Source organism: Lissotriton vulgaris, chromosome 5 (assembly GCF_964263255.1).
Source record: "Lissotriton vulgaris chromosome 5, aLisVul1.2, whole genome shotgun sequence".
Classification (NCBI taxonomy): Eukaryota; Metazoa; Chordata; class Amphibia; order Caudata; family Salamandridae; genus Lissotriton; species Lissotriton vulgaris.
In genome coordinates, this window is record NC_141693.1 from 176,710,515 (window position 1) to 176,734,901 (window position 24,387).

Below are 24,387 nucleotides of genomic sequence, written 5' to 3' on the forward strand. Positions count from 1 at the left end.
GCTTAGCATGATGACATGGACGGAAGCGGGCCAATAGTACGCTTCCTTCACCTTTGCTGCGTGTTGTTACTGTACACGCACCCGCTATAACATAGTTAATGTTGTGTGTTAAATGTAGTACATGAATGTGCTTTACGTTTGTGAACCCTGGAAGGGCACACTCCATTGGAAACTACAACAGGTGACACCAGCGTGTGATGAATCTGAAGTGCGCGCAAAACAAGATGCCCCATCACCATTTTCATTAAAAAATGAACAAAAAAGAGTAAATCTCGGAGGGAAAGTTCACTGCGTAGTTTGGGAGCTGACAAAAGAAACGAAACCTGGAAGGTACTCCGGGAAGACGAGGCAGGAGAAGGAGACACAGCAGAGCAGCACAGACGGTCTGGGGAGAGGAACAGATACATGGGGAGTCAAAGAGGGAAGGGAAAGCACAAATAAAAAGCACAAAAAACGGAATCCACAATGTAAAGAAAATGGTAACCATTTATTAAGAGAAGTGCAAGAACAAAGAGGTAAAGAAAACGAGGACGAATAAGCATGTTTAATAAATTGCATTACTTACAGGCTTGTGGCATTACAAGGCGCCCCACAGCATCCCCTGTCCCAGAAATGTAAACAAGCGCTGGCAAAGTTCCTTGCCGAAAACGTGCAGGCGAGGTGCGACACGGCAGGACGGAAGGAAGAGAGGGGAGGGGGAGGAGAAATGCGACACGGCGGGAGGGGGCGGGCAGGGGAGGGGGCGGAGAGGGGAGAGGTGCGACACGACGGAAGGAAGAGAGGGGAGGGGGAGGAGAAATGCGACACGGCGGGAGGGGGCGGAGGGGTAAACAAAGACGGACGTGCACGCGCCCGTGACTTTTAAGGTCAATGCGCATGCGCATAAGCTTAATGCGCATGCGCATTGACCTTAAAACTCACGGGCACTGCAAGGAATCGCCACGATTCCTTGCAGTGCAGATAAAGTGTGGATAACTCGCAATAGTCTCGCTTTGCTCGATGCGCATGCGCATCGACAACAGGCGAGACCTAAAAATGAGTGTGTGAAAAAATGAGGAACATGTGCAAGTAAACTAGTGACACAGAGAGGTTGTGTGAGAAACAGAAAATAAGAACTATATGACATTTTGGAGAAGTTAGAAGAGTGGAAGAGTAAGAGATAAGAAGGTTAATGGAGAGAAGAAAGACAAAAAGAGGGAGTGAGAGATATAAGGAGTAAACGAGAAAGCTACAATGCAAGATGGCTAGAAACGGAGGGGAGAGAAACAGAAACAAAGAGAGCAAGTGAGCGTGGGGGGAAACAGAGAGCAAGATAGAAACAGAGGAAAAAGAGGCGAGAAATATTGTGGAAATGAAACAAACAGAAAAAGACCGAAGTGAGGAGTTGGGATAGTGAATGCGCACTTGGCTGGAGGCCTCGCCAGTGACAGGTGGGTTCCTTCGGAAGCTAACATGGATGCAAAAATAGAGCTCTTTTCCCTAATTCCTCATCTGTCAACACCCCATGTGTCCCTACAGTGGCCTATTCTCGGCGTGGCCACCTGGTCTCCGTCAAATGTGCCTGCCATCACGTTTTTCAGCTCTGAAATAATACAATGATTGTTCGGTATTTGCATTCCACAAAGGAGGCGTGGAGTTCTGCATTCAAAGCGCCACAAATACCACACAAGAGCAGGAAGCGGGCAGGTGGAGGTGGCTCAGTCTTTACCTACTGGAAGCTCCATCATCAGTTCAGGGCTCTCCCCATCTGCAGCTGCCCCCACCCCCGAGAGGACCTCCCTGTCCCTGGCTCAGGCTCCCACGGTAGCTGGGCAAACTCGGGGTCACCGTTATCACATGCCACTCAGGTGCCTTTCTCCAAAACGTGCCCTTGGCCTCTGGCGAGGTCCAGGCCTCTCAAGCATTCAAAGTTCTCAAGAGTGATAACTAATATGACACAAGAAGGGACACCAACGAAACAGTATAGAATACAACAATGCAGCCGGAATGAGTGGACCAACAACAACACAAATAAAATAGCCTAATGGCTAACAAAGTAGTGGATAACAATCTGGGGTGTCCTACAGGTCCTCAAGTCAACCCACGTTGTGGTCGGATCAGCTCCTATGGAGCTTTAATGTTTGCATAGTGCTTCCTCCCTCTATGTGGGGTCTTGAAACACTCATCAATGCAGGTTGGGGTGCAATTGCCTCTTTTATTTTTATTATTTGCATTTAATTTGTCGGTATAGTTGTCCTTTTGCTGGAGGTGCTCTGTTGATGATGCAAAGTGCTTGGATTCTGGCTACAGGCAGCCAGTGGAGGTTTTGCAAACTGATCTGCAGAACAGACGCACTTAGAGCCCATGCTCTGTAACTTCTCTCCAGTTGAGATATTTAACCTGCTACGAGTCCTATTTTCACCCAGAGTCTAAATGCAAGAGTCTCACTCGTAATGAGTGAGATTTGAGGTCTCTGGAGGCTTCCTAGGTTTTTGACTCTGGGGCTACTCATAACTTTTTACAGGCCCATGCCTATTGGGCTGTTGGTTACCTGGACATGCCTGCCACCTAAGAGTCGCACAATCTACCAAAAGATAAACTGATGATTTTTCACCAAATTTAGCATTTCACCTGATTCACAAAAATGTTACCAGTAAAGTGTGCGTAAATATGTTTGTGATGATCGATGTGATAAAAGCTTATCAAATCATGAAAAAGTGAATCTTTTCGTGACAAAAGAAATCAAATTTAGAAAAGATAGAACACTTCTGTAATCAAAGTCAGCAAACAAAAGTTAGTGACAAAAATAAATCAGCGGTCGAGTTGGAAGTGTAAATCATTCTAAAACCTCTATATGGTTTGCACTGTGCTGTTTGGATGGGTTCAGAGAGTTGAGGATGTGTGGAACATTTATTCCCCATTTGTACTTGCAGCAGGAGAGCTAGTCCTCAGACAACTTTGGCCTAAATTTACTGAAATAAGGGCTACATGCAAGAAAGTTAGGAATAGCGAATTCCTAATTGTGATTTGTTTGCGAATCGCAATCAGGAAATTGCCATACCTAATATATGAAACTCTGTAGAGTTTCATTAATGATTCGTAGTGGGTCGCAAATGGACCATCCTCAAGCATATTTATGAGGTAGGTTGTAGTTTGTGACTCACAATCACAGGGCTTGCAAATCACACATAACATCAAAGATGGTGTTGACTTGCCCCTCCTTCCCATTTCGCTTTCTTTTGTATTTTTTTTTTTTTTTATTTTTTTTTAGGACAGCCCAGCAGTTGCAATTTAATATCAGGATATTCATTTCATTATAGTATACTTTAACACTCTTAAAATACCATTGGCAGCCATAATCTTTCAACGGAAAAGCAAACATTAACAAAATGGCTGCCACAGTGCGCATGAGCAAGTATGTATACATTCTCAAGCTAGGTTTTTATTTTTTTGTATCATTGATAAGCACTGGCAAAGTCAAAACGTTTGCTAACATCTTTCCAAGACAAGACCTGTTTGCTATGCCAATATTTGTTCCATTTTGCTTTCGTCATTCTATCATTCTTATGTGTTTGAACTATGTGCTCAGGTTAAAGTAATTGAAAGCAAAAAATGTCCTTTATATGAGTTTATAATGTGATATGCGTTAACATTGAAAAGGGGTCTCCAATGCCAGCTCATAGTACACTTGAGTCCCACAAAGATCTATACTATTCAATTAAATTATATGTCATGGTTATTTTTTCTTAGAAGTAATTTTTTGTGTTATCGTAAGGCAGCCACGTTTATGCGGTAGCATGTTTTTTTCCTTCTTTCTTGCGTCTTATCTTTGTGGCATATGCGGCAAATGCAACACCTGCACCACAAAAAAAATAATAATAACCATCGCACCATATAAGTGTAATATTTGCCTTTACAGAACAGCCTTCTTTGGGACAGTACGTGTGACCCAGACCACAGAAGCCAGTTCAAAATGCAAAATAACTATTTTTTTATGTCTTGTCGTGTACGGGCCTTTGCCGTCGTGTGCGACGTTCATCCTTCCCGGGTTTGCACTTACCTCACAAATGCTTCGCGAGGCCACAGAGGGGCCTCTTATCTGATAAAATCCCGAGCCAGGAATTTCACCTGAGCAGCCCTTCTGAATGGGGGCCCTGACTCCAGAGGCCGCTCAGGTCCTCCCTTTCTAATTAAATGGCAGAGCTCTGACAGGTGTGTCACCCCCCAGAGCCCACCCGAATGAACTCCTAGGGTTCGAGTTTCCCGAGCAGACCCTGCGTTCACGGGGTGGCCAGGGGAGGCCGCTGACAGCCTCTTCACTTGTAATTAGCCCCGGAGACGCTCCTTTGTTTCGGTAACTAGCTAAAAACAAAAGAGGGCGGGGCTTGGTGGAGTGCTGCCATGGAAACCTCCTCGTCAACGCTTTGATCGGAGTGAGAGCCGGCAAAAGGCCCTTACCTCCAGTACTGCCCTTTATTGGTGCCAGACCCCCGGGAAATGTGCCCTTTGTAGGGGTGGGGGTCGAAGGAGGGGTCCTCTAAACCAGCAGCTCACTTCCGTGTTCTCGCTTCTAGAGGCCCCGATGCTTAGTGCCCACACCGCCATCGCTCGCTCCACATGCACCCAATACCTTTACAACCAAGAAGACTCATGAGACATAATTGTGGGAAAACGGTGGTGCAGGTTTATTTGCATGCAAATAGCAGATAGGTGGGTCAACTTACAGGCGATCCAAGACGGCAGCCCCTCGCTGACCCGCCTGCCTAATTAGCCAGTTTGCACGGTAAGTCGATGCTCTTGACGGTGCAATACTTTAATAGTTCTCGTTTACTCCCGCCCCCCCTGTCGGGGCGGAGCGATGAGGCACACCCCCGGTCGGTTTAGGCCCCCCGACCGCCCGAAGGACTAACGGGGCGCCGACGTTGTTTACTGGAACCCCCTCGGCTCCAGGTTCTTGGCTCGGGCACCCCTACTGTGCCAGGCAGAGGTATTGCTGTCTCCTTCTGCCGCAGAGGTACCCTTACTGTCCATCTGCTTCCAGATCGCCCTGTGACTCCGCCTGCAACACAAAACAGACCATTAATTGTTCACACCAACCTGCTGCTCTGCCGCTGGGTCTGGGCCAGGGTGGGAACAGCGCAGAGTAGTCAGGACAAAACGCGGCGGAAAGAGGAAGGACAGAACCAGGCTGGCCTACATAAAGGCCCTAGGACCGCCCACCACCTTACATGCTCGCCCTGCATTGGCCACCTCCTAAAGGGGGCGGCATCCTGACGGTCACGCTGATGACGTTTTGCTCGCGAGGCATGTGTCACTAAGACGCTGTCTCGCGATATCTCCCCTTCGCGTCGCGCGGCCAGCGGCATAGTGCCCACACCGCCATCGCTCGCTCCACATGCACCCAATACCTTTACAACCAAGAAGACTCATGAGACATAATTGTGGGAAAACGGTGGTGCAGGTTTATTTGCATACAAATAGCAGATAGGTGGGTCAACTTACAGGCGATCCAAGACGGCAGCCCCTCGCTGACCCGCCTGCCTAATTAGCCAGTTTGCACGGTAAGTCGATGCTCTTGACGGTGCAATACTTTAATAGTTCTCGTTTACTCCCGCCCCCCCCTGTCGGGGCGGAGCGATGAGGCACACCCCCGGTCGGTTTAGGCCCCCCGACCGCCCGAAGGACTAACGGGGCGCCGACGTTGTTTACTGGAACCCCCTCGGTCCCAAAAAACCTCTGATCCTCGCCTCTTCCCGCTCTCGAACCCCCGCAAGCGGACCCTGAAAACAGTACTCACCGCGAACCCGTCGAGGGAAAGAACCCGACGCAAGACCCGCGAGGCAAGCAGGCGCAGGACGGCCACACTAATTCCGGGCAGGAACAGCGCAGAGTAGTCAGGACAAAACGCGGCGGAAAGAGGAAGGACAGAACCAGGCTGGCCTACATAAAGGCCCTAGGACCGCCCACCACCTTACATGCTCGCCCTGCATTGGCCACCTCCTAAAGGGGGCGGCATCCTGACGGTCACGCTGATGACGTTTTGCTCGCGAGGCATGTGTCACTAAGACGCTGTCTCGCGTTATCTCCCCTTCGCGTCGCATTACAGGGCGATCTGGAAGCAGATGGACAGTAAGGGTACCTCTGCGGCAGAAGGAGACAGCAATACCTCTGCCTGGCACAGTAGGGGTGCCCGAGCCAAGAACCTGGAGCCGAGGGGGTTCCAGTAAACAACGTCGGCGCCCCGTTAGTCCTTCGGGCGGTCGGGGGGCCTAAACCGACCGGGGGTGTGCCTCATCGCTCCGCCCCGACAGGGGGGCGGGAGTAAACGAGAACTATTAAAGTATTGCACCGTCAAGAGCATCGACTTACCGTGCAAACTGGCTAATTAGGCAGGCGGGTCAGCGAGGGGCTGCCGTCTTGGATCGCCTGTAAGTTGACCCACCTATCTGCTATTTGTATGCAAATAAACCTGCACCACCGTTTTCCCACAATTATGTCTCATGAGTCTTCTTGGTTGTAAAGGTATTGGGTGCATGTGGAGCGAGCGATGGCGGTGTGGGCACTATGCCGCTGGCTGCGCGACGCGAAGGGGAGATAACGCGAGACAGCTGCACTTACCTCACAAATGCTTCGCGAGGCCACAGAGGGGCCTCTTATCTGATAAAATCCCGAGCCAGGAATTTCACCTGAGCAGCCCTTCTGAATGGGGACCCTGATGTCAGAGGCCGCTCAGTTCCTCCCTTTCTAATTAAATGGCAGAGCTCTGACAGGTGTGTCATCCCCCAGAGCCCACCCGAATGAACTCCGAGGGTTCGAGTTTCCCGAGCAGACCCTGTGTTCACGGGGTGGCCAGGGGAGGCCGCTGACAGCCTCTTCACTTGTAATTAGCCCCGGAGACGCTCCTTTGTTTCGGTAACTAGCTAAAAACGAAAGAGGGCGGGGCTTGGTGGAGTGCTGCCATGGAAACCTCCTCGTCAACGCTTTGATCGGAGTGAGAGCCGGCAAAAGGCCCTTACCTCCAGTACTGCCCTTTATTGGTGCCAGACCCCCGGGAAATGTGCCCTTTGTAGGGGTGGGGGTCGAAGGAGGGGTCCTCTAAACCAGCAGCTCACTTCCGTGTTCTCGCTTCTAGAGGCCCCGATGCTGAGATGCAAGGCAAAGCTCTGTGGTTTGGTTTGAGGTGCACTTCGCAATTTTTAATGAAGGAGCAGAGGTTAAACCAAGTACAAAGGACACGAAGCAACAGCCCTCTTCAGCCCTCATTACAAGTGGCCTCGTATTTCCAGTAACATCTCATCATTTTCCATGGAATGATCGTAAACTGAGAGCCCCCTTTAAGTGACGGACAATCCAGCGTAGCAGACATCAGGGGGCCGCAGCCAAAACTCAGCTGGAGGCGCGGTAGCCATCCAGGTGCCTATTGAAGGGGTGCACGGTCTGATAGTGCTTAATTTGTGTTTGTCATGGTCACTAAGTTGTATTTGAACACTGGCACTAATTTATTAAATTATATCACATGGTGGTGCTTTCAGCTTATTTTTTAGCAGAACGTGTCAGTCGAGAGGGTTCAGTAGCTCAATATACAAAAAAAATATGTATAAAAAAAGCACTTCTGCGCCACCCCTACGGCGTGGAGTTACTTTAAATAGTCCAAAATGTCACTTTTGTTTAAGTTTAATGGTTAGCTGATAATGCTGGCACTCCCATTTGGCAGCAGTGGCGGGAGCTGTGATTGATGCCAGCTGCAGTGGAATACCCTGGACCCTGGCACTTATACTTTCCAAAGTTAAGCACTGGGTGTAGGAACACAGTAGTTTCATTTTCCCTCTGTTGACGAAGGAACAAAATTGATTTGGGGGAAACCTGCTGGAAGAAAAAAAAAGGCCATGAGGGTTGCGAAAAGTAGACCACTGGTGCATGCTAGCAGTTTTCAGACAAGCTTAATGGGGAATAGGCTTAAAGAAGGCCACTCTGGAATAGAATCGTCCCTTCTCAGAGAAAGACTGGTCATTCATAGACCAAACTGTTGCAGGACTCAACATTTGGCGAGAGATTTGGCTTCCGCGAAAGCACAGGGCATAGGGGCGGTACTCATCCCCAGTAACAGCGACAACTCTGAGGGTCGGGGATGCCACGGCAACTCGCCTTGGTCTTACATCCTCCTGCCCACCCCGCTGATGTCCCCTCTCGTGGAAAATCCAGATTTCCCTCCGGGGTTTCCTTCAGTGGACATTTTCTCCTTGCATATTTTCACGTTATCTGCTTTTTCGATACATTTATCCTACTGAAGTTCTTTCTTCCTTTAGTTTCTCAAGACTTGGCCCAAAGAGACTGAGATATCAATGCATTCTGTGGCTAAATAGCCTTTTATTGCTTACTGTTCTCGCTGCCAGCCTCCGGGTTGTAGACATTCAGCTGTGTCTACCGTATACAAATGCTAAATTCTCTCTTGGCTACTGTGGACAGGTCTAATATGATATCTTGCAATGTGAAATGTGTAAACCCAAATAAAAAGATTTATTCCATAAAAGAAGGCCACTGATCAGAACAGAATCATTGTGCTACAAAGCTGACCCTCCCACCAACACCTGTAAGCAGGACAGAAAGCTAAGGGCGTAGGTTTAAGGAGAGGGTACCAGAATGCAGCGGAAAACAGTGGTCAGACCCTCAGTCACACAGCCCTGGTCACAAAAATGCCTTTTGGATGCCAGCTGGGACAGGGGCACTGTTGAACTGTAATTCCAGGCAGTTTGTCAGTCTGGCACTACCAGGCAGTCAATCCTTTAAAGGGCCACCGTTTGTGGGCCCTATTTGTGGGCCATTGGGCCTAACAGGACCAGAAAGAAGGGCCCACATGCTTGCCCTTTAAAGCAGGCACACCTGGTAGTGCCAGTGTGCCCGTAATTCCAGTCCAACACTGGCAGGGTTGAACAGATTAAAGCACTGAGGAGACACGATGTAGCTCAAACCTTGCTTGAGGCAGTGGGGTGACTGGACCAGGTAGCAAGTCACGCCTGGGCAATAAAAGTGGGTCATCTTAGAAGCAACATACTGCCAAAAACTGTTTATATGCAACAGAGCGACAAGAAATTGTTGTTGCTTCATCTTTATATGAATGAAGTGGTACTCATGGGGACCCACATAAGTGTGGGCACTCTCAAATAAATACCTATAAACTGGGGCTGTTTTCACTCCAGAAAGAGATTCCACGGAGGCATAGAGGGTGTTGAATGGTGCAAGTGTTGGTCTAAAAGTTTATCTACTATATCTGAGAAAAGGGTGTCCCTTCAGGTAATGGCGTGTCTTTCATCTCTCCTACTTTTAGCCCATTGAGATGTGATTTTCTATTTGTATTCAATAACATTTATGTTTAATGTTCCATGTGAACTAGAATTGTAGCCCTCATTCAAATAGAGCCAGTGATCTCAATTTCTAATTAAGCAGGAGTATGTCCCTGAATTAGAATGACAACTTTTGCTGTAATAAAGCATGTTTACAATGCACACATTTAGCTAGGTAAAATACACAGCAATGTATTTGGTGAAAACAAGGCACATTCCAACAGTTGGAGGCTGGAAAAGGGAAAATGAGGTCTTACTGTGCATTACACATCTAGAGGTGCAGGAATGAGAGTCGGGCAGTAATGACACACCCAACAGTATACACATTTACCAAGTGTCATACTAACACACCAAAAAACGAGTCAAGTGAGGACCTTGTTATGGCATGTAAAAAAACGTACTAAGCGCACGTACACCGACGGTTTCATGGCGCTGAAGTGAGGGTCAAGGCAGTGGACAGGGGGAACACTTAATCAGTATATGCTTGAATAAACAACAAGGTCTTCAGCTGTTTCCTGAACCGGGTTAAGGAAGTAAGAGACCTTAGCTAGGCCGGGAGAGAGTTCCAAAATTGTGGTGCTAGGACTGAAAACCTTAATCCACCATACTTCATCCTTTTGACTGATGGAACTTCCAAAAGAGTCAGGTGGGAAGATCTAAGGTCTCGAGTGAGAATGTTGCGACGTAAGCGAGCCGAAATGAAATCCGGGCTGTTACAACCTAATGCTTTAAAGAGGATGCAACCCATCTTAAACGCACAGCGCTTACCCACTGGAAGCCAAAGAAGGCTTTTCATTAGTGGGCTAACATGATGCCATTTAGGCTGAAGAAAAATCAGCCTGGCCGCCTGGTTCTGAACAAGCTGGAGGCGCTTCAATTGGTATGCCGGGATACCAGCATACAATGAATTGGCATAATCCAAGCGAGAGATCACTTGAGTGACTAGGATCATAGCTCCCCTGCTTAGGAATCTACTAATCTTCTTCATTCTATGCAGCTGAAAGAAGCCGGCAGAAACAACTGAGCTGATCAGGGCTTTCATGGACAGATCATTACTTTTTTCTCAGGAGAAAAGAGTCACTCCTCACCTGTTTAATTTTCATAAAATAATGATGTAGGAGAAGGGAGTAGCCAGAAAATTAAAATAGCACCAACTTTGAACTAAAGCACTGATGCCACCAAGCACGCGAAGCAAGGGAGCCAAACCCTAGCCAGAACAGCTTCATTGTCTCTTCCATTCTTTCATCTATCCATTCATCCTTTCACCGTTCCATCCACCTGCTGATGTCCACTATTTTACCTTTGCATTCTGTCATCCATTTATTCTTTCATCGATCATTCAGTCTTTCCCCATTCCATCCTTCCATCCAGTCATTCATTCATCCATCCATCTACCCACTCATCAATCCAATCTGCCATCAATTATCCATACATCCATCAACCAATTCATTCATGCAATCTGCAATCCATCCACTCTGCCACTGATTAATCCATCCATCCATCCATCCATCCATCCATCCATCCATCCATCCATCCATCCATCCATCCATCCATCCATCCATCCATCCATCCATCCATCCATCCATCCATCCATATATCCATCCACTTACTCTGTCATCCATTTATCCTCTCTGCCATCCATCAGTTCATCCACTCTGCCATCCAACTATCTATCTATCCATCATCCATCCATATATCGATTCATCCATCTACCCAGTCTGTCATGCATCCTGCTATCCACCCACTCTGTCATTCATTCTTCCAATCTGGCATCCATCAATCCTCTCTGCAATCCATTCATCCTCCCACTATTCTGCCAGTCATCCACCGATTCATTCACTCTGCCATTCACCCATCTACTCTGCCATCCAGCCATCCATCCACTCTTCCATCCACCCACCCTACCATCCATCCACTCTGTCATCCATCCTTCAACTCTGTGATCCATTCACTCATCTTTTCACCCACTCATCCATCCCTTTATTCTGCAATCCTTTCACCTGTTCAATCTATCCAATCAGTTATACATCCATCCATCCCTTTAGTATGCCATCCTTTCACCTGTCCATTCACCCTTCATTCACTGATCCTATCACGCACTCATTCACATTTCACTGATTCACCCATTCATCCATACATCCTTCTTTTCACCCTTCCTTCCAATATTCCTTCGTTCTTTCCATGTTCTATTTACCCAGAGTCGTTTTTCCTCGCTCCTGCTTGCCCTTCTGTTGACGCTATATTCTAGCCCTAACAATGAGCTTTTGTCTGCCGAGCTGCAGACAGAAGAGGAATAAAAAATAACACCACCCCAGCTGCAGCTGCTAAAGCGGGGGCGGACGCTGATGATGCCCTGATGTAGGCTCATGGAGCACTACAGGCTTTTGATAGTGGTGGTGCTTGTGTGTCCTGCTCTTCCCTGGGCCACATCCCTTCCACAGACTGAACGGCTTCCCCCCTTCCTTCCGATTCCTGACAGATACTCTTTACTTCATGTTTAACTTATGTAGTTGTTTATTTAATTTTATTGCACCTTGCCTTCCTAGGATGTCATATCATGGGCTTGCTGTACTGAAGTTCCCTACTTGAGCCGTGATCTGGTGTCCTTCTCAGGGCTTTAAGTGGGCCGGGTCTGAGCACCAGCAGTTTTTTTAAGAGGGGCATCGAAACGGGTCTCTATCGGGCTCTGTTTTGTGCTCTGGCCCAGGTGCCCGTCTTGTTTTTCCGGACTGCAGTGACAGCGGGCACATCGATGTGCGCTGCTCACACTTCTCACTAGTGGAGAAATTAGGGCATGGCATCATGCCAGGTGAGCGTTGTAAGTGCAGGGAAATCCTTTAAAGAAAGTGATTTTCTCTCTCAATTTCCCTTCTCTTTTTAGGTCTCGCCTGTCGATGCGCATGCGCATCGAGCAAGGCGAGAGTATTGCGAGTTATCCACTCTTTATCCACACTGCAAGGAATCGTGGCGATTCCTTGCAGTGCCCGTGACTTTTAAGGTCAATGCGCATGCGCATTAAGCTTATGCGCATGCGCATTGACCTTAAAAGTCACGGGCGCGTGCATGTCCCCTCTCCGCCCCCTCCCCCGTTCCGCCCCCTCCCCTGTTCCGCCCCCTCCCCTTCCCGCCGTGTCGCATTTCTCCTCCCCCCTCCCCTCTCTTCCCTCCGGCTTGTTTGTTGATTTGACCCGCTCCGCCCCCTCCCCGCCGTCTCGTTTTCTTATAACTCCCATACATCCCAATGAGGTTTGCACATTTCTCCTTTGCAGCAGTATCTCAGAGACTGCCTCATTGGTGTAGGGTGAACCGCGTTCTCTCTGTTTGTGTTTTTGTTGTGCCTTTCCCAACAGCCGTGACAGGTATTCTTCATGTGTTTTTTGGCGCAGAGTTTTATCGTTGTGGTGTTCGCCCCTGAATTCTCCAAATTCTGCACGCAGGCTCTTTGTCCTCGTGTAAAGTCTCAATTTCTTGACAATGGCTGTTGTCAGCAAATTAATAATCCGAGGCCCGGAAGGTTCCTCATTATGAGTTCTGAGTTCACAATGATTTGCCACGATCTGTTCCCGAAGGTTCGCTGTCATGGCCGCTGGATCACAACGCGGTCGTATATCACCGCTGCACAATGGCCCCGACACGGAGAGGCGATGTGTGCTTTCAGTCGCTCCATTGTCGAAACCTTTTCAGTCGGTGCTGACATGATTGTTTTTAGCATCCTCTCTCCCCGCCCTCGCGACTCTTCGTCACCTCCGATTAACCTCTCCCTCCAATGTTTAGACAGCAGTCCCTAAACAGGAAACTCCCAGGTCCCAGCTGCAGTTACCTGTAAGTAATCTGTAGTTTGGATAGACAGACGTTCGCATTTCCGAAGGACATTCATTCTTTCATTTATAAAATCAGTTATATTGAGTTGGGTAAATACACCGTCTGTGCCTCATTCTCTATTTTATTAAAATAGTCTTTTACAATGGTATAGATTAAAGATGTGTCCTGTTAAACTGTTACATGTAAATCATGACACTTAAACACGCTCTCTCGCAGTGTTCCTTTCGACATCCCGGACACAGAACGGGTTACTCTATCTCACTCAGGCGCATGGTTGCCTGCTGCATTTTAGACGCAGAGACGAACCCCTTCTCCATTCCATCTTAGGCGCACAACATCCCGATTTTCTGCAAAAAAAAATTGCATCCAAGACGAAATACCAACTGGGGTGCAAATTGTGCACAACGGGTTTCTACTTGTTGAGTTTGGAATTGACTGTTTCTCGCAGCCTCGCAAGACGGAAACATGAATGCATGTGTGTGTGTTTGGTGTGTGCGTGCCTGGGAGTGTGCGCAAATCTGTGTATGTGTGCATGCCTGTGTGTTTGCCTGTGTATGTGAATGCATCTGTGGGTGTGTGTGTGTGTTTGTGTGCGTGCCTGCGTGTGTGTGCGCGCATCTGTGTATGTGTGCGACCCTATGTGTGCGTGCCTGTGTATGTGTGCACATCTGTGTGTGTGCATCAGTGTGTGTGCGTGCCTGGACTTGTGTGTGCATCTGTGTGCGTTTGCCTGTGTATGTGAAAGCATCTGTGCCTGTTTTTCCTTGTAGGAGATTACGGGTTAAACTGCCCAGTGGGTTAGAGGCCAAAGACAGCCTTTCAAATGCAAAATCCTTCATGTTTCTGCTGATAGGCTAACATTAACACTTTTTGGAAAACCAGCATAAGACTTTAACAGGGCAATCCGAGGTTCAGCAGTTAAATGTGTCTAAAGACAAAGAGAGAGAAAAAAATGACCCGCCTCATTCTCTATTTTATTAAAATAGTCTTTTACAATGGTATAGATTAAAGATGTGTCCTGTTAAACTGTTACATGTAAATCATGACACTTAAACACGCTCTCTCGCAGTGTTCCTTTCGACATCCCGGACACAGAACGGGTTACTCTATCTCACTCAGGCGCATGGTTGCCCGCTGCATTTTAGACGCAGAGACGAACCCCTTCTCCATTCCATCTTAGGCGCACAACATCCCGATTTGCTGCAAAAAAAAATTGCATCCAAGACGAAATACCAACTGGGGTGCAAATTGTGCACAACGGGTTTCTACTTGTTGAGTTTGGAATTGACTGTTTCTCGCAGCCTCGCAAGACGGAAACATGAATGCATGTGTGTGTGTTTGGTGTGTGCGTGCCTGGGAGTGTGCGCAAATCTGTGTATGTGTGCATGCCTGTGTGTTTGCCTGTGTATGTGAATGCATCTGTGGGTGTGTGTGTGTGTTTGTGTGCGTGCCTGCGTGTGTGTGTGCGCGCATCTGTGTATGTGTGCGACCCTATGTGTGCGTGCCTGTGTATGTGTGCACATCTGTGTGTGTGCATCAGTGTGTGTGCGTGCCTGGACTTGTGTGTGCATCTGTGTGCGTTTGCCTGTGTATGTGAAAGCATCTGTGCCTGTTTTTCCTTGTAGGAGATTACGGGTTAAACTGCCCAGTGGGTTAGAGGCCAAAGACAGCCTTTCAAATGCAAAATCCTTCATGTTTCTGCTGATAGGCTAACATTAACACTTTTTGGAAAACCAGCATAAGACTTTAACAGGGCAATCCGAGGTTCAGCAGTTAAATGTGTCTAAAGACAAAGAGAGAGAAAAAAATGACCCGTCATCCACTCCTGTTTAGTCGCTCCTCATTGATTTGTGTGGTTTAGGGGGCGCACCGAATACACCACTGTGATACACCGTACTTTGAACAAGTGTACCACATTCCTGTGTGCTGCGCCTTCCAAACATTGTTGAGTTGTCAGTCAAAGCCCCCCTCCCCCTCATAAATTCTTTGTATGTGGTCAAGGAGATGCTGACGAGGTAAGGTCCTGTCGATGGCAGGGGGGAAGCAGGAGAGAAAGGCAGCCAGAGCCTCGAAGCAGAGGGCTGCTGCTGGCAGTGCAGCCTGCTGGGCCGGGTCACTCTGTGTTATCAGGCTGCATGTACAATGTCATTTTCCTGACGCCCCCACCCTCTGTATATTTGGCCTCCATTTTCTCCAGTAAGGATGAATGACAGCTTTACTTACAGATTCTCCAGCACAATATGATGCTTTTTTGACAGCCTGTCTTTCAGATGCAGCTGAGTCCGGAAATAGAGAAAAAAAACATGCAGTTCTGCTTTTTTTCGCTCCCATCTGCTCATGGCATGCGCAGTGTGCTAAAAATTCATTCTTTATGTATGTCAAATGCAGGAATCAGTCTTTGGCGTTGAATTAAATGTTAGTGATCGCGTTTCATTGCATTCATTTTTATGTCAAATGCAGCCGGAAATAAGTCTTAGTTTTTGAGGTAAATGTTAGTGGTCGCATTTCATTGAATGCACTCCCTTTTCCTACATATCAACTTTTTCTGCATCCTGTTCATATGAACAGGCCAGACAGACATGGTTTCTCCTGTGGGCTCCCTCTGTCCCCTCCCAGCAGCCCAGTAACAGCTTCTCTGTTTATGAAAACAGTGCCTTTTTTATGCCTCTCCTAATCTACTAGGGATGGGGGAGGATAATGCCAACAATGCAACCCCTCACCCTAACTCACCCTCACTCACCCTCAACCCCTCACCCTCACTCACCCTCACTCACCCTCAACCCCTCACCCTCACTCACCCTCAACCCCTCACCCTCACCCACACTCACCCACACTCACCCCCACTCACCCTCACTCACACTCACACTCACTCACCCTCACTCACCCTCACCCTCACTCACCCTCAACCCCTCACCTCACTCACCCTCAACCCCTCACCCACCCTCAACCCCTCACCCTCACTCACCCTCAACCCCTCACCCTCAACCCCTCACTCACCCTCACTCACCCTCACCCTCAACACCTCAGCCTCACCCTCACTCACCCTCAACCCCTCACCCTCACTCACCCTCACTCACCCTCAACCTCATGCTAAAGATTTACAAAAAAACCCATAAACAATTCTAAAAGCACTAACTCTAATGCTGCGAGACCTATTGCATTTCTAATGCTTGTTAAACTCTGGAGCAGCAACATTGTCTGGGGTCATGAGAGCTTTAAGTGGAAGCTTTTTCATTAATATTCAAGCCATAGTTGCTGCTTATTTATCTTATTCAATTAACAACTGTTGACAAAGCCAACAGTCTTGACTTGTAGATATGATGTTACTTGTTGTATCATATATCTAGATGCAATGACAGAAACAGCAAAAAACAAGTCGGGCGGCACAAATATGCTAAGCAACGATTTTTTGCTTATGTGTTTTTAAGCCACACCCTTAATTACATTGACCACGCCCCTTTGAGAGACCCGCCAGTTTTTTCATCCCACTTAAAGCCCTGGTCCTTCTTATCGAAGCACTCATTGCTGTTCTGTCGTAGTGGCGTGGAAAAGGCCTCCAGCAGCCGAAGCAGTGCGGGGGGGGGACCTCCAGGGGGCCCCCTTAAGCACAGTACCCTGGCCTGAGAGCTCCTGAATGATTCCGGAGGGGGGCTCCTCTATGTACTTTGCAGAGGGGATCCCTCAACTTTCGTTACGCCGACCTCGCCTACCTCTAACATAGGTTTCTTTTTACCAAGGGCCGCTGGTGTCCTTTTCACGGTGGTGGTCACTTTTGGAAAGTTAACTGCAAGGGCTACAACGTTACTATTTCTACTCCTTGAAATAAATGAGTAGATCTGAATCTGGAACATGAAACCAAAAGACCACTGATGCCTTGTAATCTACATGCACCTTGTTCTCTCATGTGAAGGGTAATTAATCCAATTATTGCAATTTTGTATCCTCTGTAACAATCCTACAGAATGGTCAATGGTACTTGTGTCTGTGTAATCGTTCGGGCCATCTAACTCTTAAGCACCTACTACCCTACTGTATTGTAATGTGTTTATTCCTGTTGTACACACTTCTATCTATTTTACATTCCCTTGGGATTTCTGCTTCACCAAATCATGCAAATATAAAAATATACAAATGAGAAAAGGCACTTTTCCAATAATTACTGCTATTCCCTGCTCAGCATATTTTTTTTCAAACTTGATTTTTATTCAACAATCTCACAGCATGCAATGCAACTGGAAGGCCTACTTACCGGTTCCACGTAACCACGGCATTACATTCCAGTATAGCCAGTTATAAAATGGAAACGCGCATTACAGTAACCCAACAGTTGAGGCCCTGGCCCTCTGCAGCGAGTAACCCTGGAGTAAATCCCAACCATGCGTGTCAGAGCTATGATATGCATGTTGTGGTGCGAGAGTATGTTGCAGGATCATTGATTTAACCATGGAAAATGTCAACAAGTCAACAATTAACAATGGTGGCAGCAGCTAAACAGCATATATTCGTCCTCCCCAGGACATCCGTCCATGAGAAGGGGATGGGGGGGCAGGGACAATGAAACTGTTTAGCATATATTTGCACAAAGTAGTGTATTACATGATCTTTCTACCAATACATCTGTCTTTGTCTTTTTCTCTTCTCTTTGTCCCTCTCTTGCTCCATCAATCTTTCTTCCCTTTCCACCTTCCTCTTGGTTTACATCTTTCCACTACAATCCATTGGTCTCTTTTATGGTACTTGTTTTTTAAAACAGATGATTTTCTTTTTGTTTCTACAGGAACATCTGCCTTAGGAGGAAAATCAAGTTTCTTACAAGGACATCCACAAGATATATCTTCCACAGTGAGCGCAAAGGACATTCCACGTGAAGCCCTCTCAGGAAGTCATGGAGACCATGGGGCGCTGCTCTCGCGTCCTAGCCTGCCTCATGCTCGCTCTGCTGTGCCACCACGCAGATGGCGGGCTCATTAAAAAGATCATCCGCCAGAAGCGGGAGAGCGGGTTGACCTCAAACGTCACGTTGCCAGAGGACAACCAGCCTGTTGTGTTTAATCATGTCTACAACATTAACTTGCCCATGGGGTCCTTGTGTTCGGTGGACTTGGACCCAGAGTCTGGGGGTGCAGGTCAGAAGCCCATTTCAGTGCCAGGGAGCCAACAAGAGGAGCACAGCGTGGATGGGAATAACCAGATAGTCTTTACGCACCGTATCAACATCCCGCGGCGGGCTTGCGGCTGTGCGGCTGCTCCTGATATCAAAGACCTGCTGAGCCGACTAGAGGAGCTCGAGGGGCTGGTGTCCTCTTTACGGGAGCAGTGTACCAGTGGTGCTGGTTGCTGTGGTGGTAGCCAGACAGCTGAAGGTAAGATTAACCAAGAGTCTCATTGCTACCTATTGGTCAAGGATGATAGTATTATACTTGTGTGTGTGTGTTGTGCTTTTATAGAAAACTTCCTTGTGGTGCTAATATTGCAAAACCAGGAAGTTTTATACAGGGGTAGAAATGACTGAAAGAACTGTTTTTCATTACAACTTTTTTCTTTAAATAAATAATAATAATAATAATAATAATATTAATAATAAATAATAAGAGCTAATACTTTACAACTATTTTCATAATTCCGACTGTGCCATCTTTTTTTGCAGTATAAGCATAATATTGCAGTGACCTATGTTTGAAATGTAACATTTAACTTGTTTCCTACATCATGTAAACAGTCATATACTTCGACCAAATACACTAAATCAAACCCGATCAGGGAGGGACTACTATAGGCACGGCCTATGCAGGTAAGAGCGGTGGAGCGGGGCGGAGTGGGAGAAGAGGAAGTCGACAGACGACGATGAGGGAAAATTAAATAAAAAAGTGTTTTTCATTTTTTTTTTAAGTTTCCCTTGTCCTTGTCTGTCGACTCTCCCCCATCCAGCCCCTCTACTCCCCACCCCACAGCTCTTACCTGCATGGACCGCACCTGGGCTACTATTCAGTCCCTCCCCACTCCAAATTCTGTCTGTTAACACACTCCAACTGCTCTCCCCTAAACACACAATACACCAGTGGCGGCTTCTCCGCTAAGGAGTAGGAGCGTCACCTCACTGCTATTTCAGCAGTGCAAAAAATAAAATTATAATAACAGGATATTATTATAATTTTATTTTTCTCTGTGGGAGTCGGGCGGGTCTGGGCTCTGAAGCCAGAGCAGGGGAGGAGTGGTTTGCACTCCTCTAAGTGCACATGACGGTTTGGCCAGCCCTAGACTGTCATGCGCACTTAGCATGTTCTCCATTCGGCTGTGCTGCGCAGCCCTCTTGAGAACATGCCCAGGGTCCCAGACACTGCCTGAGCATCCAAACAGGATCCAATCACGATGCTGCTCCTGCAGCGTTGTGATTGGCTGGGAGAGTCCGGAAGCCTGGGTGCTTCTGGTGCTTCCAGCAGACCTTCCTTCCAGGACATAGGAGAGACGTGCGGCGGCGGGAGAAGCAGCATGGTGGAGAAGGTAAGTTTATTAATTTTTTTTTAATCAAACCATTCCCCTCTGTCACACCAACCCTGTTCCGAGGCAGCCGCCACTACAATACACCAATGATCTGTCCGCGCAAGTATCCTCGCTTATTACCCACAGGCCTCTGGTTAGCACTATCTTACTTTGCTGTTGATGCTCTTCATCTTCTGGCTTCAACCAGTATATAGTTGTAACAATCTATATTCCACGTAAGAGAGGTAGCATCTTAATACCTCATAATAACACTACATTTTAACAAAAACAATAAACATCCTTACAGTATACTTTTACCATTCATTCATAGCCCCTGATTGCAACTCACCTGAACTTGGGTGCCTTCAAGATGTTGCTTTAATTCATTTCCGAATAACAGTAGGAGTTCTATTCATAGGTTGAATGGCGTCTTGCCCCTGATGACATTTGTCACCCACACTGGAATGGTCTTGCAGTAATGTGTTTTTCTGCCATTTTGTGCAGATATTTTTCACTGACGCCATAAGTACATTTTGCTTTCCAATTGTCTAATTCTTGTTTACGAACTTGTTTCACTTACGATTGGATATGACTTCCGAAGGCTCTGATTTGTTTAAGCTGACGTTATATAAGGAGCATCTAAAAATGGGTTTACCTGTCCAAGACGATGACCTCAGCATGACTGTAACTTACACCACATCCAATCAGTGTCAGGGCATGAGGAGTAATATGGTAGACTGAATAATGCTATAACAATTGTTAAAAAAAGCTTTTGCAAATTCAATAGTTCTCAGCTCTAAGTGATCCAACTCTTAGTTTTGCCAATCCTTTTTAGCACTTGCATGCACATTTTATGCATCAAAATATATGGGCACACTTAAGATCTTGCAATGAGTTTCCTATTGCAAGATCCCAGCCCACACATTCTTCATTACGCATATTCATGTGTTCATCTTGACGAGTGCTAACAACTGCACCCGGACACATGCATTATGACGAGTGCATACAAATGCGTTACAACACATGGGGGCCATTTTTAATTCCTAGTTTTAAGATGGCAGAAGGCAATAAAATAAATAACATTAGGATTTTAAAAGTGACAATAAGTGACCGCATGCATAGCAAAGGAAGCACGTCACCTGGTAGCACTAGGAGGGAGAGGGATGTGGATACAATATTAGGGCACGGGGAAGGGAGGAAAAGAGAGCACCTAAGGGTGAGGGCAAAGGGAACATGCAGAAAGAATCATCACATGCACTCCCATGGAAAGATTGCTGCAAGTCCCCTCAAGTCGGCAGTGGAAAGATGCAACACATCCAATCAGCAGACCGTGATATCGAAATGCTCTTTGGCGGGACAAACACAAGAAAAGGGGGGAAGGCCGCAGACTCCTGAGCAGACCAAATTTGTGAAGGACCAAAATTGAGCAGACCAAATTTGAGCAAGGGGCTGTCCCAAAGCTCACTGTAAGTATATGGTAAATATTGGAAACAATAGGTCACTCAAAAGATAGTGAAAGCTCTCAGTAACCAAAACTTAAAAAGAAGAGGTTGAATAAATCATAAAAAATCTCCACTTTATATGTAGAGCCTTTGGGAGTTAGTCCTTATTCCAGAGTACTACATCTATGCCTGGATGGATGCTGGGTGCAGCGGAGATAACATGACTTGCAAAGGATTAAAGAACATGATAACATGGTAATAACAGGATTAGAGTTCAGATCTGCTGTATTCTCTGCTGTTGGGACGGAAGTGATCTGCATGTCTCTGGAAAGCTTGCTTCCTATGCCTTATGTTGATCTCCAAGCAAGTCACTCAAAAGTTACTGTAAGGTTTCTAGAGTCCTACCTCAGTGAGCATGACAGTCATGCATGTCCACTGAGGGTTTCCCTGTTTACACTGATTGAGACCCTAGAGGTTGGCTCTAAGTTCAAGGGTGGGCATGAATAAGCCCTCTCTTCCCAGGTGGTGGTAGACTGAAAGTGGTGGCAGCAATACATCTATAGTCAGGATATCCCTGCATTCTAAGGAGGGTGGGCTTTTGGCCTCCCTCCTGATCAAGCCTGTGCAGTACGCCTTGCCTGTGGTCCAGTTGCCTTTGTCGACCTGAGGTGTGTTTGAGAGCCCGAGGGTGTACTGGGGAGGGCAGTGAGTTGAGCCATTGTGTGTAATGCGAGCTCTTCTGCTGGACATTCCAGCTCCCCCATGCCCCTCCCCACTCCTCGGGGAAGCCTGCTGGGCTATGGATAGACATTCTTATCTGTGTTTAACTGCACTAACTCTCCTAGGAGAAACCCTTTCTGTTGGGTGATGGTCAGGTCCCCCTACTCTGGAGGTAATTAAAATTCGTCTTTAGGGAATAGTCCGAGCTGGTAGGAGGGAAGACAGTAGGTAATCCGTTGCATGCTTTGGACACACAGTGAACATGCCACAAGTGTGCCTGACCTTCTGATTGGATCAACCTATCAATCAGAGGAGATTAAAGTCTGTCATTAGCGGTCAGTTGGGGTTCGTGACTGGTCTGTGATACTGAAGAGGTGACCCTACACAGGGTCCGCCTGAGGAAGCTCTTCATGGCCCGAGGTGTGGAAGCAAGATAAGAAGCTTTCTCACTGTGTCTGGAACTTGAGGACGTTTTCTCTATGGCTGATGGATTATGCTGCACAGAAATATGCCAATTTGAAGAGGAGCAAGAGCATCAGCCGCATCGGTCTGGGAACCAGCTGTTCCTGTGAGGCTTTTGGAGTTGGTGCTTTGAACAAGGAAATTGCAGACACCTGCTCAAGATAAGGAAGCTTGCAGCACCTTAACGGAGTCAGAGGGAGACAGGAGAGCTTGATCTCAGTCCTTGAAGGTGAGATTGCTTCGCCCAGAGCCCTCTCCTGTGGGAGCCTGTTTGGAACTTCCAGTTACAATCTGTAGCGGATGAAGGGGGCCCGGTGGTACAACGCCCCCCCCTTTCTTTTTGTGACATCTGGATGTATCAGGTTGTACTGGCATTCTGGCCAGCCACCACCCTCACACAAATAGCCAGTGGCTACTGGGCTAGTGGGACTTCAGTAAACTGTGCCAAGGTATCATGCACCTGTGATCAGATCCTTGTTGCCACTAGAACTGTGGCCTGACTCAGTCCAGGCACTTCTGTTTCTTTAGGTGGCGGGTTAAGGGCTGCTCAGTGATATTTGACTTCACATCAAATGCTGAAACTATATCATTTCAATATGAGGATTGTTATCATGGCTTTAGCGAAAGAGAGCAACCCTGTGCAACATGACCTGTAATATGCAACGCAGATTGTATATCTGGATGTCAACTGTGTTTTTATAGTGCTTAGTGTCTAGGTGCTATAAAACTGTTTGGGGTCAGAACTCTGGCCCAGAGGGTTGTAGAGACAACTCATTTTTATTGTTGATTATAGTTTTATGTGTAGTATATTTCTCATGTGTGTATAAAAGTGTTTTTCTTTCATGAAAAGTAAAGCACTAAATAGACATTGGTTCTATCAGCTGGTAGTACGGTGCGTACTGTATTCTGAATGTCTAAACCCACCTCACCTCCTTGAGTATGCCTTGAACTGCTCTGTCTTACTACCCTGAGACAGTCAAGTGCTGGAGAGGAGATATCGGTTATCCAGTTTTGGGGTGCACTAGCACTGAGGCCCCGGGACACCGGTGGGGACCACTCTAGATGATGCGATTGCAGCACAGTAACCTCTGAGGCGGGTCTAACAGCAGCCAACAATGTAACCACGGTCCCACCTCTTTCTAAAAGTATTATATCAAGAACCACAAATCAGTTTCAAAAACATGCAGCTACAATTAGATGTGTATAATTACCAAAAATGTGCGTGACTGCTTTCGCAGTATAAACAATTATCAATGTTTCATGGCAGCAGCCTACAAACATGACAATAGCAAAGTGTCATTGTTGCAGACCCATGCCCCAGCCCATGAGAGCGAAAACGTGTGTGTCTTTTTGAGGCATTCACTTCCAGAAGGAAAATGGTTTTGTAACCTTACTGCACTTTCAAATACTGCTCTGTTTTCTAGGTGGTGTACTACAAAGAGAATTAGAGTATCGTTGCTAGGCTCTTTTATTGCAGGAAGGTCCTTTGAATGTCTCCTCTGATGTTGAGTATCAATTTACGGCCTCATTTTGAGCTGGGCAGTAACGTGACATCCACCAATGATTCTCCACTTTATATACAGGCAGAGAATAGACCTGTTTCTGACAATGAGGCCACAACTGGCTCATTAGAAACGTAATCCTGCCTGACATTCTCTGGCTTATGTGACTTTCCACTAAAGTTAAGGCAGTTACTTCGATGCTGTATCCACCATGTATTTTCTGTCCCAGAGCACCATTCACATCATGGTAATCCAAGGCAGAAGAAAACAACCAAAGACACCTATCTACACATTGGGAGATTTCTACCTTCAAGTCTAGATATTTATTCTTCATTTCCTAAAAATAACCTCACACTTTTTTGTGTTTCTCTTCGATCCCCCACACCCCCATGACATGTTAGGGCATCCCACGCTGTCAAGTGTTGCTGAAAGTGCCACCACCACCATGGCAGCAGAAGTAGTTAAGTGAGAAAACTGCTCCAAACATGTAGCGATTCCTAAATATGGTGGCTTAACTGTGGCTGGCCCGCTTAGATCAAAATTAACTATTGAGTCCCCTTGTTCACATAATCATAGTTAATTTCAGAAGTGAAAAGGAGTTAGATCATAGTGTTGTTCTAACTCACATACTGCTTCAAT

The 24,387-nt window shown here is 46.9% G+C and overlaps 1 protein-coding gene across 3 annotated transcripts in view; it reads left to right on the forward strand.

The window, feature by feature from the left end:
• Nucleotides 1–24,387, forward strand: part of TNC (tenascin C) — a 157,451-nt gene that overhangs the window by 51,296 nt on the left and 81,768 nt on the right. For all 3 annotated transcript variants that reach the window (XM_086921101.1, XM_086921102.1, XM_086921103.1), the window contains exon 2: nt 17,920–18,505. In XM_086921101.1, coding sequence (XP_086777227.1) covers nt 18,028–18,505 — 478 coding nt within the window. In that variant the 5' untranslated portion in view covers nt 17,920–18,027. The remainder of the gene's footprint in view (nt 1–17,919; nt 18,506–24,387) is intronic.